A 13,597-nucleotide genomic window follows, 5' to 3' on the forward strand; every position below is an offset into this window, starting at 1 on the left:
AAACAAAGCCGCTAGTTAGCATGCGAGCCGCAGTACAAGAATTGACAACCTCCGGATTTCTGTTGCCATGTGTAAAAGAGACTTTATTATTATTATTTTTTTTTTTGTTTGTTTGTTCGCTAGAAGTTTCGTGCACAGGTGTGGCGAGAGGGAACAATTTGCTAAATAGAGGCCAGCGTGGCCGACTTTCTTTTTCTTTTTCTCCGCCGCAGACGTCCGGCAGGCGCGGCCCGTCAACCGAAGTCCGCTTCGCTCTTCGGAGGCGACGTTTACGACGTTTTGAAGAATGTCCGGAAAAGCAAACGGCCGGCCTCCGAAACGGACGTGGATTTTGGTCTGCTTTTGTTTCGCCGCTTTTGCTCAAGGGCCGCGTTTGAAGATGCAAGTTACGCGTGGACGGGCGCAAATACAAATTGATTTCTAGTTTCCATTTTGTATCATTTGGAAGGAATTGATTTTTCAAGAATTTTCATTTCCTCTCAAAATGTTACATGATGTTAACGATTTTAAAATGCAATGACTTACAATTAATAACTGAATTAGATCAAGTAATGGGGAAAAAAAAAATCACATTAAATATGTAAATGTTCATTTCAATAGTAAAATCATTCATTCAACTTTTAAACATAAATTAATGATACTCAATTATTTGCTGAAATGAATTGAAAATGTTAGATATGTATTTTTTTGTGATTATTTACAATAAGTCATCAACTATTTCATCGTATAATTGAGCACATAATACGTCAGAAGTAAGCAATTTTAGGGGAAAAATGGCTGCCTACGTAATTTGCCCAGTAGGTATCACGTTAAAGACGCGATTGTGATGATCGCGGTTATCGGCGGCCAAGTTGGCCCAATTGCGGTCTGGCAAAACTTCGACGTGATTGGCTGGAAGGCAAAAGCGCCGGGCAGCCTCGAAATGTCGCGTGGCGTCCGGTGTGGAAATAATGGAACGTGAAAATAACGCGCCGGATTTTCCAAGCCGCGTCAGCCATGTTCCAGTTTGGTTCGTCCAATGATGCCGCCTTGGACTGTTGACTTTGAAACCTCGCAAAAGTCTTCATGAGATGCTGCTGCTGCTGCTTCTTTTTTTTTTTTCCGGTAAAAAAAATCTTCCCAATTTGTTGGTAAGCGTCCGTCCTTCATTCTCGCTCTCCTTCCTCGCCGCTTCCTGCCGAGTAAACGTTCACATTCAGACGTCGGTTTGTTGTGGATTTTGCGCAAATGATATCACGGAGGAAGAAAAGACGCTCCGGCGCCGGGACGGAGCACCCAAGGGAGCTCGTCGCCGTCGGCCAATTCGGCGTAGTACCAAAATGCGCCACAACATGCCAGGCGGCGCTGAGCTCTACTGCGAGACACGTAGCGGAACTAACAGACAGAAAAAGAGGGGAGGCCCCCTTCCGCGTAGTCCACGACGGCGTTTTGCCCTCGGATTGTTTCCTTTCCCCACAGAGCAGAGGGAATACGTGCACGTGGGCGTGCGTACTGCTGTTCTGCTGTTCTGCTCCGGGCGAGGCCAAGCGGCGGCCTCATCGAAATTACCGTGCAAATTTCCGCTAGCCTGTCCCGCCAGATGGCGGCTTTGAGCCTTTTCTGTCCTCACCTCCCGCGGAATCCACGTCCGAGTCGGAGATGTGCGTGATGGAGAACCGGGACGCGCCGGAGGGCGACACGGTGAAGCGGGAGAACGGCGCGGCCGACTCGGTCTCCTGAGGTCTGGCGGCGGCGGCGGCGGCGGGCGAGGACGTCGGCAGCGGGAGCAGAGGGAAGTCTTCCTCCCACTCGAAGCCTACACCTGGCAAAAGACGGACGGAAAAGGCTCTTGAGAACAACGTCTTTGAGGAAACCCTCACGAGAGGGAAGGCCCAACTCACTCTCTTCTGAGACGTTTCCGTCTGAGGAGTCGTCAGACGCGCCGACCCTCTCGGGAGATTTGCCGCTTGGACCTTCTACGGCCAGAGGGAGTCCGTGTGCGCTCAGCTCCTTGGTGGGACTCTCCTGAAACACCAAGTTTTCCCGTTAGATGTTCCTGATTTTTGGGCTCGGTTACGGTGTTCAGGGGTCAGTCTCAAGCGCAAGGCTCAAGTCAGGCGGCGGCCTCGTTCAATCTCAAGCAAGGTGAGTCATGTTAGCCTAAAGTCGTGAGTGAGCCGGAACTAGCAGAAACAACTTGAGGAAGTCATGCAATTCAAGTCGAGTCTTTCTAAAAGCTAACCCAGCAAGTCCCAAGCCCTGAAATTGACGACTTCACTGAGCGGAGTCTCCCATCTGTGCTGCTAACGCGTGATCACCTGATCAAAGAGGTAGACGGTGACGTCACCGAAGAAGGACACGTTCCTCTTCTCGCGTTCTAGTTCCTCCCGTATCTTCAGCACGGCGGGCGCTTTGAGGAGGCCTCGCAGGGTGCGGGCCCGGCTGTCGTCGCTCACCACGACGGGCACCGGGTGGCACTCGTCTTCGCTCTCCTCCTCCCGGACGCCGAAGCGCCGCAGCTCCTCGTCGGACGCGTCGCTGTCGTCCGAGTCGCCGTCCTCTTTGTCCGCCTCCTCCCCGTCCGGAGGAGGACCTCGGTCTTCTGGCAAAGAAGACGAGGATGACCTTCTGGAATTAAGGGCGTGCTGCAAGGCCACCTCATCCTTCGGTAAGATGTGCAACAGCTCCGGCCCCGATGGTTTGTTATGAACTATTTCTTTGTCCTCTGCGATGCCGGTGGACTGATATTCTCCATTCAGGGCATCCAGAGCCTTCTCCATGGCTCCCACCACCTCTGCTGCCCAGTCTCCAAGAGACGAGCTCTCCTCCTGAGAAGGCCACTCATCCAGACCACATTCTGCCCTCGAACCGTCCAACAAGTCGTCATGATCACAGTCTTCTGCTCGGAATGTTCCGCTCAGTTCTGGCAAACGACGTTCTCCGTGTTCCCTTCCTGGGATATCTTTCAGTGCTTCTTCATCTTCAGTCTCACAACCCTCTCCTGCCCGATGCACTTCCTCTTTTTCGTTCCTCATCTGGCGTTCGTTCTCGTAGTCAGAGAAGTAAGCTGAGTCTCTGTACGGCGTCTCCGGGCTCAGTGGCGAGAAGGTGTGGTCGGATGACTTTGATGACGAGTCTTCACAAGATCCTTCCTGCTCCTGGGCAGCAACACCAAGGTCCGTGTGAGACACAGCTTGGTCTTTGGCTTCGTGAAGTTCTTTTGGGACAAACTCTGGACTCTCATTATTTTCTGTGTCATAGCCGCTGTCGGTGGCTTTTGGAGAACAGGACGGGCGTGAGGTGGGGCCGGAGCCCTCGCGAGACCCGGTAACAGACGGCGGATCCACACACTCGATGGAATCCGGCATTCCTACCTCCTTGTGGAGCAACTCGACGGAAGGAGAAGCGTTCTGTTCGCCGGGCTCGTCTGCAAAGGTTCCTGACGTGATATCAGCGATGTCGCCGGTGACTTCGTCGTCATCTTCGTTGTCGCTGCAGTCGAGGATGTCTGTCAGACTGACGCTGGAGCCGCCTTGGTCTAGACCGCTATCTCCTAGTTGACTTGTCTCCGACTGCAGATCCGTGGGGATCACCGTCACGTTCGTGTTGTCTGCGGGCGGCGCCGGACTCTGGATCGTCTCTTCCACGTCGGGCGTGGTTACGAGAGGATGTTCTGTGATGACATCTTGCTTCTTCACTTCATCCGGTCTAAGATCCACGTATTGCTCTCCTCTGCCACCGGCGGGCTTGATCGAGGCAGGTTTGCACACGACTGGACCTCCCGGCGCCGGTGAGAGATTGATCGTCTCGTCACTGTTCGGGTCGTCCGTGACTTTGTTGCGGTTGTAGCCGTAGTTGCTACTCACCAGCGAGCCAGTGAGAGGGTCGACCAAGTGCGAGTGGCAGTAGTCTCTCGGCGGCGCCGCGCGGCTGTCGCTCTGGTGGCACAAGTACACCAAAGCATCGCAGCGGTCCGGGGACACCACGGCAGGGTGTCGACTCAGACAGCTCCTATTGTCTTTAGCCTGGCGGGTTTCCACGTAGCTGACACCCTTGGGCAGGCTGTGGTATTGCAGGCCGAGGTCCTCCGGCCAGGAGTCTTCAATGTCCGTACTCGGCATGGTGTAGTGAATGTCCACATACGTATCTTGTCTCCAACTCTGACTCGCTCGTCTTTGATTGCCGGCGCTTCTGTGGCGATGTTTTGAAGGCCAAGTGTTGCACGTGTGCCCCTCCAGGAATATGTCCTCATCCTCATCCTCCCCCGAATCGCTCCCCCTGCGCCCCACGAAGAGCGCCCTCTCCGTCTCCATGTTAATGCTGACCGAGCCGTGCCCGCTGTGACTCGGCATGGTCTTCCTCAGGGAGCCCATCATGTCGTAGTAGCCTCCGGTCACACTCCTACCGATGACGGAGGAATGACTCGTGTCCAGGTCCAGGTATGAGTCTCTGTAGACCTGTTCGGACGGACTGTTACGGGAAGGGGGTATTCCCGCCGGGTTCTCCAGCTCGCCCAACGCCTGTCGAAGGCTCCTTGACCCCCAACTTTCTTGCAGATGATCACTGGCCGGCTCACCTCCCATTAGATAGTGTTCTAAGTCCACAGGCGGAGAGTGCTCGTAATAGTAACCTCCGTCTCGGTCTTTGTAGGACACGTAGTGACTGGACTCCCAGGGTCGGAGGGGACTGTTGTCACATGCCTGTCCTAAGAGGGGCTCCATTGTTAGGGAGATGGCAGGACTCGAGTCATTGGAGTCATAAACATCAACAACGTTGTGGATATCTGCTGACCAGTAGCCGTCACAGTTCTGAGCCTGTGACGGACAGACCATGCAGTCGCCAGAGTCGGCGCTCCCAGTAAAGAAGCTCCCGCCGCTCTGGTAATCCGGGCTGTAAGAGCAAAGTGTGTAGTCGGGCTCGGTGTTACGGTCCGCTGGTTCTTCGATGCGGATATAGAATTCACTGTTGACTGATGGGCTGTGGGCACTGAAGACAGGAACTACACCTGGAGCGTGGAGATGTTTTGGCTGATAGTAAGAAGGAGAAGCGTCATTGTTCAGGCTCTCCAAGGGGCAGCCTCCCACAATGCCCACGGGAGGATAGAACACTTCGCGACGGTCGTCACAACTGAGGGCACTTGAGGGGTCCGGGCCTCTGTAGGACTCCTCCGCCCTAGCCTGCTCCCACCTGTACTCAAAGTTCAGGCCGCGGCTAGTCTCGGTGACGGTCAAAACGTCATCCCCGGACTCGCCGCGGTAGCCGTCGGCAGGCGAGAACTGCCGGAGGAGAGGGAAAGACGACACAGGGGGCAAGGGTTCCGTGGGAGTCGTCAGAGGCGGACCGCGGCGGATGTTGCGTCCGGCACCGGGACGCATGGAGTTCCAGCGCCTCTCGAAGTCCTCCTCGGCTTCACTGGCCCCCTTAGCGCAGAGATAGCTCAACAGCAAGTGCACTTCCTCGGCATTGGGCCTCTGATCAGGCGGGAGCCAGCAGAACTGCATCACCTCGTACCTGAAAAGCCACTCGGTCGTCAGTGAGGCTGGGGAGACGACGCTTTCAAGCGTTTGTGTGCCTTACCAGCGTTCAGCCAGAGGAACTTGGAGCGTGGGCTTGGCCAGTCGCAGCTGCTGCTCCCTCACGACATAGGACAGGACTTGCTGGTCGGAGTAATGGCTGTAGGGTTGCTTTCCCAGCTCCAGCAGCTCCCAGATGGTCACCCCCAGAGACCTAACAGGTAAAAGGTGGGAGCAAGTCACAATCTGGATGTGCAAGTCCCGAGTCATTATCAAGTCCACCGAGGCCCCAGTTACTGTGGAGAAAGGAAAAGAACGTGTCTTGAAGTAAGTCCAGATGTCAGGTGGTACAATCTCACTCGTTCGCATCGCGACTTCACACGTTGGCGACTTCACACTCACGGTTATCAGTTCTTACGTTGTCACGTTCACAAGTGTCCTTTTACGTTTTATTTATTTGTCCTTGGACGCTTCCCAAACCAGGGATTTGACGACGGGCCTACCAGATGTTGCTCCGTCGGGTCTGCTCGGCCACCAGCAGTTTTCCGTGCAAGCCGTCCACCAGCTCGGGGGCGATCCACCGAAGCGGCACCAACGTTTGCTCGGGCGTGACCACGTAGTCGTCCTGACGGCAAAGCTGAGCCAGTAGGAAACCTCTTTTAAGGAGACTTTGCAAGTTCTACCTTGTACTTGGCGTGGGACAATCCGTAGTCCCCAATCTTCACGGTGACGTCAGCGGTCAGCAGGCAGTTCCTCAAAGCCAGGTCGCTGGAGAGCCGCATGGCGACGTGCGTCGACGTGGCGCATATGCGTATAAAGGAACAGACACGCAGGAGTCGCCAGAGTTCGGGATTCACGTCTAACTCAGTCCCCGAGTGTTGGTCGTTTTCATCTTTTGGGCTAGACCGCAGCAGCTGTTCCATCAAACTACTCATGAATCCTCTTGAATCTTTTCTCACGGGTGCCGGTGACCCGTAAGTTTGCGATCTCACGTATTAAACAGCAAGAAATGGAAGACATTCATCCCAAGAAAATCAGCGTATGTCCGCACTCAAGGGGCAGCTTCCAAACGCAACCAAGCGGTCGTGAATTCTGGCCCACCCTGGAGATAGCGACGTGGCGACAACCACCGCCTGCAACAAAATCACTGATGCTGGAGTCTTTCAGCAACACTCGAGCAGCACCAGGATGTTGTTGCAGGAAGTGACCTGTTAACGAGAGAACTACAACAACAACGTGCCAGATGCGTGGACGGACGGATACGTTTCTTGTTGCACCTGTGGGTGAAGTTGTGCACGTGCAGGTGTTTGAGTCCTGAGGCGATGTCGCAGGCCATCCTTTGGAGGGTCAGCGGCTCGGGGACGCCGCCGCCGCCGTCTTCGGGCTTGCTGCTCCTCAGGTAAGCCTTCACGTCGCCCTGGTAACGCAAAAAAAAAAAAAAAAAACCCACTTCTCACCACCTCCGGCCAGCGGGGGCGGTATTGTCGCAGGAAGAGCGACCGGACAACTAACCAGCGGACAGAACTCCATGACCAGCAGGAAAGGCGAGAAGTCGGTACACTGGGCCAGACACTGCAGCAGAGCTGAATGCTGCAGCACCCTGAGGACCGGAAGTGATGTCAGTGCGTGGCCGCGAGGGCGTCAGAAGCGTGCGTGAGAAGGCTGAACGCATACCGGTAGGGTTGCGCTTCCTGCAGGAAGCGCATTTGTTCCTTGACGTTGGCGCTGGCCTTCAGCTCCTTGACCACCACCTGACTGGTTCTCAGGTTCTCAGTCACCTCCCCCAGAAGAACCTGCCGCACGAGACACACGGACACGGATGCAGGACCGGCGGGACGCGTCGCCAGCGAGGTTGTTGACACGAGGCAATTTAGAATGGGAGGGGGGCGGGAGGGACACACAGCGTGATGGACATACCCGGTCACGAAGATAACACGGATGTGGATGAGTGTGGAAAACCGGGATGGAGGAGAAGAAGAAGATGTTATCTGCTTGTAAACATTCGACAGATGACGTGACTAGGACTGCAAAGGCTTCCGGCCGTGCTGCTGGAAATTCGTCTGCGCTTTTCGTTTCTTTTCTTTTGTTCCTTTCCAAAAGCGGCCTGGCCTGAGGAAAAACAACCTATCAGAGCGTGAAGGCGGGACAGAGGAGCTGTCCATCATTCGCCCATCTCTCTCTCTCTCTCGCTCTCCCACAGCCCCGTGCTGACATGGTAGCTCGAGCTTCAGGAGCTTTGCTGCTATTTTTCAATATCCACGTCTGCAAAATTAAAAAAAAAATGTCTCTTTCTCGTTTTTTTTTCGTTCAATCCCACAGAAGGTTTTGCAACCCTAGTCACGAGCACCGGACGCGCTCTTCTTACCTTCCCGAACCATCCGTTCCCGATTTCCTTCAGGTAGAGCAGACTCTGGCGGCTCAGGTCGGCCCATTTCGGGCGGCGCGCTGCCGGGACAAAAAAAGCCACGGCGTGAGAGTCGCCAATCAAACGCGTCGTCGGCTTCCGGAAGTGTCCGCTGAAGGATCTCCCGCGTCGAGCGCGCCCAAATTCGGTCCGTCCGACTCGGTGTTGCGTCGCAGTCGACGTCCTCGACCGGAATCTCTGTCGGAATCGCCCGAGCGTTCTTCTGTTGTGGGCGGAGACGCGGACAAACGACCCTTTGTGGTTGCCCCGAGACCCCCCCCCCCCCCCAACAACAAAGAGCACGCAGACCAGCCGGTATCCGGACTGGACACGGCGTTCGCGTCGCACGTTTGGGCCCCCGCAGACTGCCGCCAAGCACCGAGCGAAAGGGAAAGTGTGTGCGTATCTTTGCGTGTGAATGTGGACGTGTGTGTGTGTGGGTGGGGTGGGGTGGGGGGGGCTCGTGTGCCAACCTGTGCGTGGGTGGGGTGGGGTGGGGTGGGGTGGCTGGTGTGCCAACCTGTGCGTGCTGGTGTTTTATTTTGAGCGACGTCTTCCTGTTGTTATTGTTGTGTTTGTGTGCCGCTCCCGATCAATACGAGTGTTGGCGCTCTAAGACGGACGGGCAGCACTCGCGTCCAGATGGACCCGCCGCTGCTATTCGGACCGAGCGGAAATGATCCCGCGTGTGTTTGTGCTGAGCTGGAGTGCGGCAGATTGGTTCCACAGAATTGTCCACGAACTAGAAGATTCTTTGGAATGCACACGACTGGAACATCTCCAAAGACAGCAGAAAACTGGCAAGGACAGCGAGAACGCACGGCAGCGACATGACTGGCGGGCACTGAGGACGCACGAGGAAAACCACCATCGTGCACTAGTAGAAGACCCGAGACGTACTGCGAGAAGAGTTGGGACTCGCTCGTGGGATGACTTGGACGTACGATGTGGACGTACGAGTAGAACGACTCTCACGTTGGCAAGGGGAACAATTGGGATCCACTAGTAGAAGGATGGGAACGCGCCAGTACAAATAACTCCGTTGCAAGTAGTACAAGGACTAGGCGGGACACTAGAGGAGGGTGGACTTGGAGATCGAATTGGACATTCCAGTACGCCAACGACATTTTACCAGTGAGGCAAAACTCTCCACGTGACATCGCCACTCCACTTGTACGACTATTGAAACAATAGTTCTGAACTTGTTGAATTTGATCACCTCACTGCTAGTAAGCACAAAGTTGTCAACTTGTTTGTTTGGCCCTCAGTACCATCGTCTCGTGGGCTATTAGTGCAACCCGGTAGAGCATACTAGTGCATACATGGACGAGGGATTGCACTAGTAGAACATAGTGACCCAATGCTGCGTTGGCGTTCTTTGCGTTTCCGTGGGAGAGTTTCGGGTCGGGGTCGGGGTCAGCGACAGCTGCGCTGGGGCGCGACGGATCTCACGGTCCGCGAGTCCCAAGAGGAGACGGACGGACGGGCGCAAACCGCGGCAGGAAATGCGGCGGACCTCGGCCGATCTCGACGAGCCCTCGCGCGTGGCCGCCGGCACTCACCCGTCGGCGGCGCCGTCTCGGCGAGGGGCAGGACGTAGACGTCCGGGCCGGAGCGCGAGGCGGGCGAGGGCGGCGCGGAGGCGTGCGCGCGGTACCCTTCGCCATCGGCGATGTTACGCAATTCCTGAAATGACAACAACAGCGCACCCGTGACGGGACCTTTGGCGACAGGACGGCAAAAGCGGCCACCGAGGAGCCGTTTGAGCGTCGGCGCCAGACGGGGTACGACCCGAGCGACCAAATTTTGCTGCTCAGCTGACCGACTAAGACCCAAATTTAATAATCAGTTGGCCAACGCAGAGAAGCAACCCAGCAATAAAAACACGATTCAGCGAAGCAACTGACGAGCCGACAAATGAATGGACCCAATCAATCAATCAATCAATTCCCCAAAAGGCAAAGAAACTACTCCAGGAACGAAGCAATCAATGGATTGATTGATTGGCCAACCAACGCTTGAACTGAGCCGCCTCCCATAGCAACCACGCAAGTCAGTTGACTAAATAAAAAAAAAACAGTTCGGGGAGCAACCCCGGCAAACCGATCAATCGATCAATTGACCAACTCGGCGTCCAAGGGCCAAGCGACGACTCCACCTTCGAGGAATCCGCAGAGCAAATTATTAGCCATCGAGAAAGGAGCGCAGTGAAGAAGGAAGCGAAGCAAGCAAAAGAAGCGACTTTTCCAAACCCAAGACTGGAACGTACGACGCGCGAACTCAAACTCGACGTGAACTCGTCGAGCTCCCGAAAGACGAAACGTCGGCGAGACCGAGAACTGGACTTTGTGCTATCTGCCGGTCTTGCTCCCTTCTTGCCGTTGTCCCGCTTGATCGCGCTTGGTCTTGCCCTCCCCTCCCCATTCTTCACCTCCTTCCTCCTGCGCTTCTTCGCATTCTTCTTCTCCCTCTTGTGACCCTCCCGCGTTCACACGCCCCGCTCGCCCCTCGCTCAACTCTTTCTCTCTCCCTCTCGTTTCTGTACGTTCGTTCCGTTTGCTCAAAAAGGCCAAAACGAAAGACGACTGAAGAAGGTTCCGGTGCGTCCACCCCCGGACCTCCCTCAGGTGACCCCACGGAGAGACGACGGGAGGACAAAGAGAGGACGGAAGGAGGAGGGGTCGGGGGTCGCCTCCCGGGTCCGCTGACATCACCGGCGCGCATCTGGGCCATTCTCTCCCGTGCAAAGAAACACACGCACCACGCTAAACTTCAACTCAACTTGAGACACGCACGCAAGCGCAAAGACGTCACGCACAAACACAGCGTGACCCGATTGACAGCCGCCATCTCGTCAGTGCCGCTGGCTGGCTACTCGTTCGTGTCGGCGGGTGCGTGCGTGCGTTGACCTTGAACGGCGCCCCGCCGCCGCCGCCGCCCTTCTTGCAGCAGGCGCAGGCCAGCAGGAGGAAGAGGAGCCCCGCCCCGGCGGAGGCCGACGCCCACGCCGACGACACCCACGGCCAAGCCGACGGCCGATCCGCGGACGCGGCGCCGCCTGTGGGGGGGGGGGGGGGGCGACACGTGCACACCGGGACTTCAGAAAAACACGAAGAAGAAGAAGCCATTTTCGGGGCATTCTGACAGCATCAACGTCGCGCACGCACGTGTGATTCGCTTTGCACATTTTCAAATTTCGCCACAAAGTCGTCGCGTTCCCCTTCGCGGCCTCGCCGGGATACGGAGGGTGATGCGGTTGCCGTGGAAACCGGCCGCTTCCTCCTCCGGGCTTCTGCCGGCGTTTAATCGTTGAGCATTTTTGGCACAAAATCACGACCGTACAGAACGTGCGAAGCTAAGATAGGCTATGCTAGACCAAAGGCCTGTAGCAACAAACGGGCTCTTTGCTAAGCTAAGATAAAAACCAACACCAAACAGCTTTCACGTTGACTCGTCTGCCCGACGGCGTCGTCGACAGAATGCGCAAAACGTCTCGTAGCGCGTCGTCCTTACGTCATTTGAATTTCAGATTTGGAATCATTTCATTCATCATCACCACTATAAGTTCTTTGCGAGCGCAAATGACACGTCACGTGTACCTCGTTGTACTTTTTGAGCATGGAGAAAATCGAGTTTGAGCCTCACAAAAATCCGTCATCTGAATGATGCGCACGGCAACACGGACGCTCCGTCGTCCACGTTCGAAAGCTAACGTCACCGAGTTTAGCATTAAAGCAGGAAAGCGCCAAAGGACGCTAGCAGTAAATTAGCATGGAAAATGGATGTATGTAAACATCGTGCTAGACTTATAAGGTGATGCTCGCATTAAAACATAACATTATCCTTGTTAGCATTGAAACGTGATCTTAGCCTTCAAATGTGACACTAGCTTTGATGACGCTAGGCTCATAATGCGAGTCTATCGCATTTAAATTTGGATCAAAATGTGAGGCGACCATGTAATGGTCGCGTTTTCCAGTACGTATTTTGTCTAAATGTCAAATATCATTTCAAAGGTTTTTGGAATTTGTCCAGCTTATTTTTCCCGACTACCTCTCCGCTCCCGAGCCGGCGTCGTCGCGAGACGGAGTCGGCCAATCAGAGGGAAGGGGCGGTCTTTACCAAATACGGACAGCGCAGAGTCAAAGTCGCCGTCAGGGCGGGAGGGGCCTATCTGGCGGTTTCTTTATATTCATGAAATTCAAAGTTACGCTCGGTCACTCGTGGAGGTTAAAAAATTCGGGACCGTCAAAACCCGGTGGTCAGCACATTAGCATAAAAATGTGATGCTAACGACATCAAAATATCCCGACGGCGTGACGTTAGCGTCTCTACGCGACGTCACGCAGAAACGACGTCATCGGCCGGTGATCGAAAGGAGCTGAAAATAGAAATCGTTTTGGGTTTTTTTTCCCGCTCCCTGAGCGAAAAGCTGGAGATGCGGTTGCCATGGCAACCGGTCGCACCACCGACCGCGATGTTGCGTAATATCGAGAAAGGGGACCGACGTCGTTCTAAACTCCGGGAACTCGGCGGGGGCGTCCGCGACCCCCGTCGGAACCGCAGCGCTCACCTGGGCCCGCGGCGGCGGCGCGGCTCCAGAGCGCGGCGCACGTCAGCGCCGTCAGCATCTTCCGCATCTCCATCGCCGTCTTCACTCTTCCCGCATCCTCGTCTTCATCCTTTCCCAGCCGAGGAGTCAGGAAGGTTCCGGAGATCGGCACATTCCCCTGGTCACGGAGGGGGGGGGGGGATGGAGCTCGGGGTTCGGCGGTGTCGGTTCAGCGGTGTCTCACAGGAGGAAGAGGAGGGGCGGTCGCTGCCTGCCAGAGCGCCATCTTGCTCGCTAATGCTGGGGGGGGGGGGGGGGGAACGACTCACGCGCATGCGCTGACACACAACACGCAGTCCAGAACTCACACGAGACACAACAAGACACTCTCACGTCTTCTTTGTTCTTATGTAACTCGCGTCATTTCTAATTCATCGAGATCAATTTTGACTCTCACTGCGCACTTCCGGTTTGCCGTCGTCCTGGTGAAACTCAACCTTTCCTTTCTTTTCCATCCAAATGATTTTTCCGATGACCGCGGAGGCATGATGGGAAAGGCTTTCAGGCTGCGGCGCTCGCGGCGACCGCTAGAGGGCGCCGCGGTCTCCGTCGCGGCTGAGCCCCACCAGGAGGGAAAGCAACAGAACGCACACAAAGACGGGGGCCGCCGTCGCCACCGGGCGGCAGCGTCGCATTTTCAGCGACCTCGTCTGACCTTTCTTGCTAACGCGAGGCTAACGCTAAGCGCGGCCAAAGAACTTCTCCGGCTCCGGAACGCCGCTCGAGATCTTCAAAGCCTGAAAATGTTTTCACCTAAGTTTGGCCCAACGCTTGAGCACAAAAGTAGTTTGACGAAGGCCGGATTTGCTAGCGCACCTTCCAAGTACGCCGGTTGCTTACACGCCCGCGCACGTCTCGGGTGAACGTTGAATTCCTTTTCACAAGCTTGCGTTTTCGTGGTTACGATTTCCCGCTTTGTTCTATTTGCATTTCAGCCCTCACGTGGTTTGTTTTTTTTTAGAGCAAGCCTTTTTTTGTGCGTCCTAGTGACTTATTCACTCGACACCTGATAAGTTTTTCCTCTTCTGTGCTTTTATTGCACATTACGCACAAAACAGGAACGTTCGAAAACTCTGACGAGTCACACGC

At 55.3% G+C, this 13,597-nt stretch overlaps 1 protein-coding gene and 1 long non-coding RNA gene across 4 annotated transcripts; one reads left to right on the forward strand and one right to left on the reverse strand.

The window, feature by feature from the left end:
* Positions 1-186: 186 nt before the first annotated feature.
* aatkb (apoptosis-associated tyrosine kinase b) lies at positions 187-13,568 on the reverse strand. Of its 3 annotated transcripts, XM_061811075.1 has the most exons (15): positions 12,470-13,568; positions 10,806-10,954; positions 9,459-9,582; positions 7,858-7,937; positions 7,410-7,601; positions 7,167-7,285; positions 7,005-7,092; positions 6,770-6,909; positions 6,176-6,260; positions 5,996-6,117; positions 5,557-5,706; positions 2,298-5,490; positions 1,881-2,004; positions 1,610-1,801; positions 187-1,174 (listed from the first exon to the last, which is right to left on the reverse strand). In XM_061811075.1, the coding sequence occupies exons 1-15, from the start codon at positions 12,540-12,542 to the stop codon at positions 1,146-1,148; spliced, it is 4,860 nt and encodes a 1,619-aa protein (XP_061667059.1). In that variant the 5' UTR covers positions 12,543-13,568; the 3' UTR covers positions 187-1,145. The 3 variants fall into 3 exon arrangements, with proteins under 3 accessions (XP_061667059.1, XP_061667061.1, XP_061667060.1); XM_061811077.1 differs by lacking the exon at positions 7,410-7,601 and having other exon boundaries at positions 7,167-7,270; XM_061811076.1 differs by lacking the exon at positions 7,410-7,601.
* On the forward strand, positions 6,752-7,360 carry LOC133495981 (uncharacterized). The gene is made up of 3 exons (XR_009793696.1): positions 6,752-6,891; positions 6,963-7,168; positions 7,259-7,360. It is a non-coding gene; the product is annotated as an uncharacterized LOC133495981 (long non-coding RNA).
* Positions 13,569-13,597: the final 29 nt, after the last annotated feature.

The sequence above is a fragment of the Syngnathoides biaculeatus genome, chromosome 22, assembly GCF_019802595.1.
Source record: "Syngnathoides biaculeatus isolate LvHL_M chromosome 22, ASM1980259v1, whole genome shotgun sequence".
NCBI classification, from domain to species: Eukaryota; Metazoa; Chordata; class Actinopteri; order Syngnathiformes; family Syngnathidae; genus Syngnathoides; species Syngnathoides biaculeatus.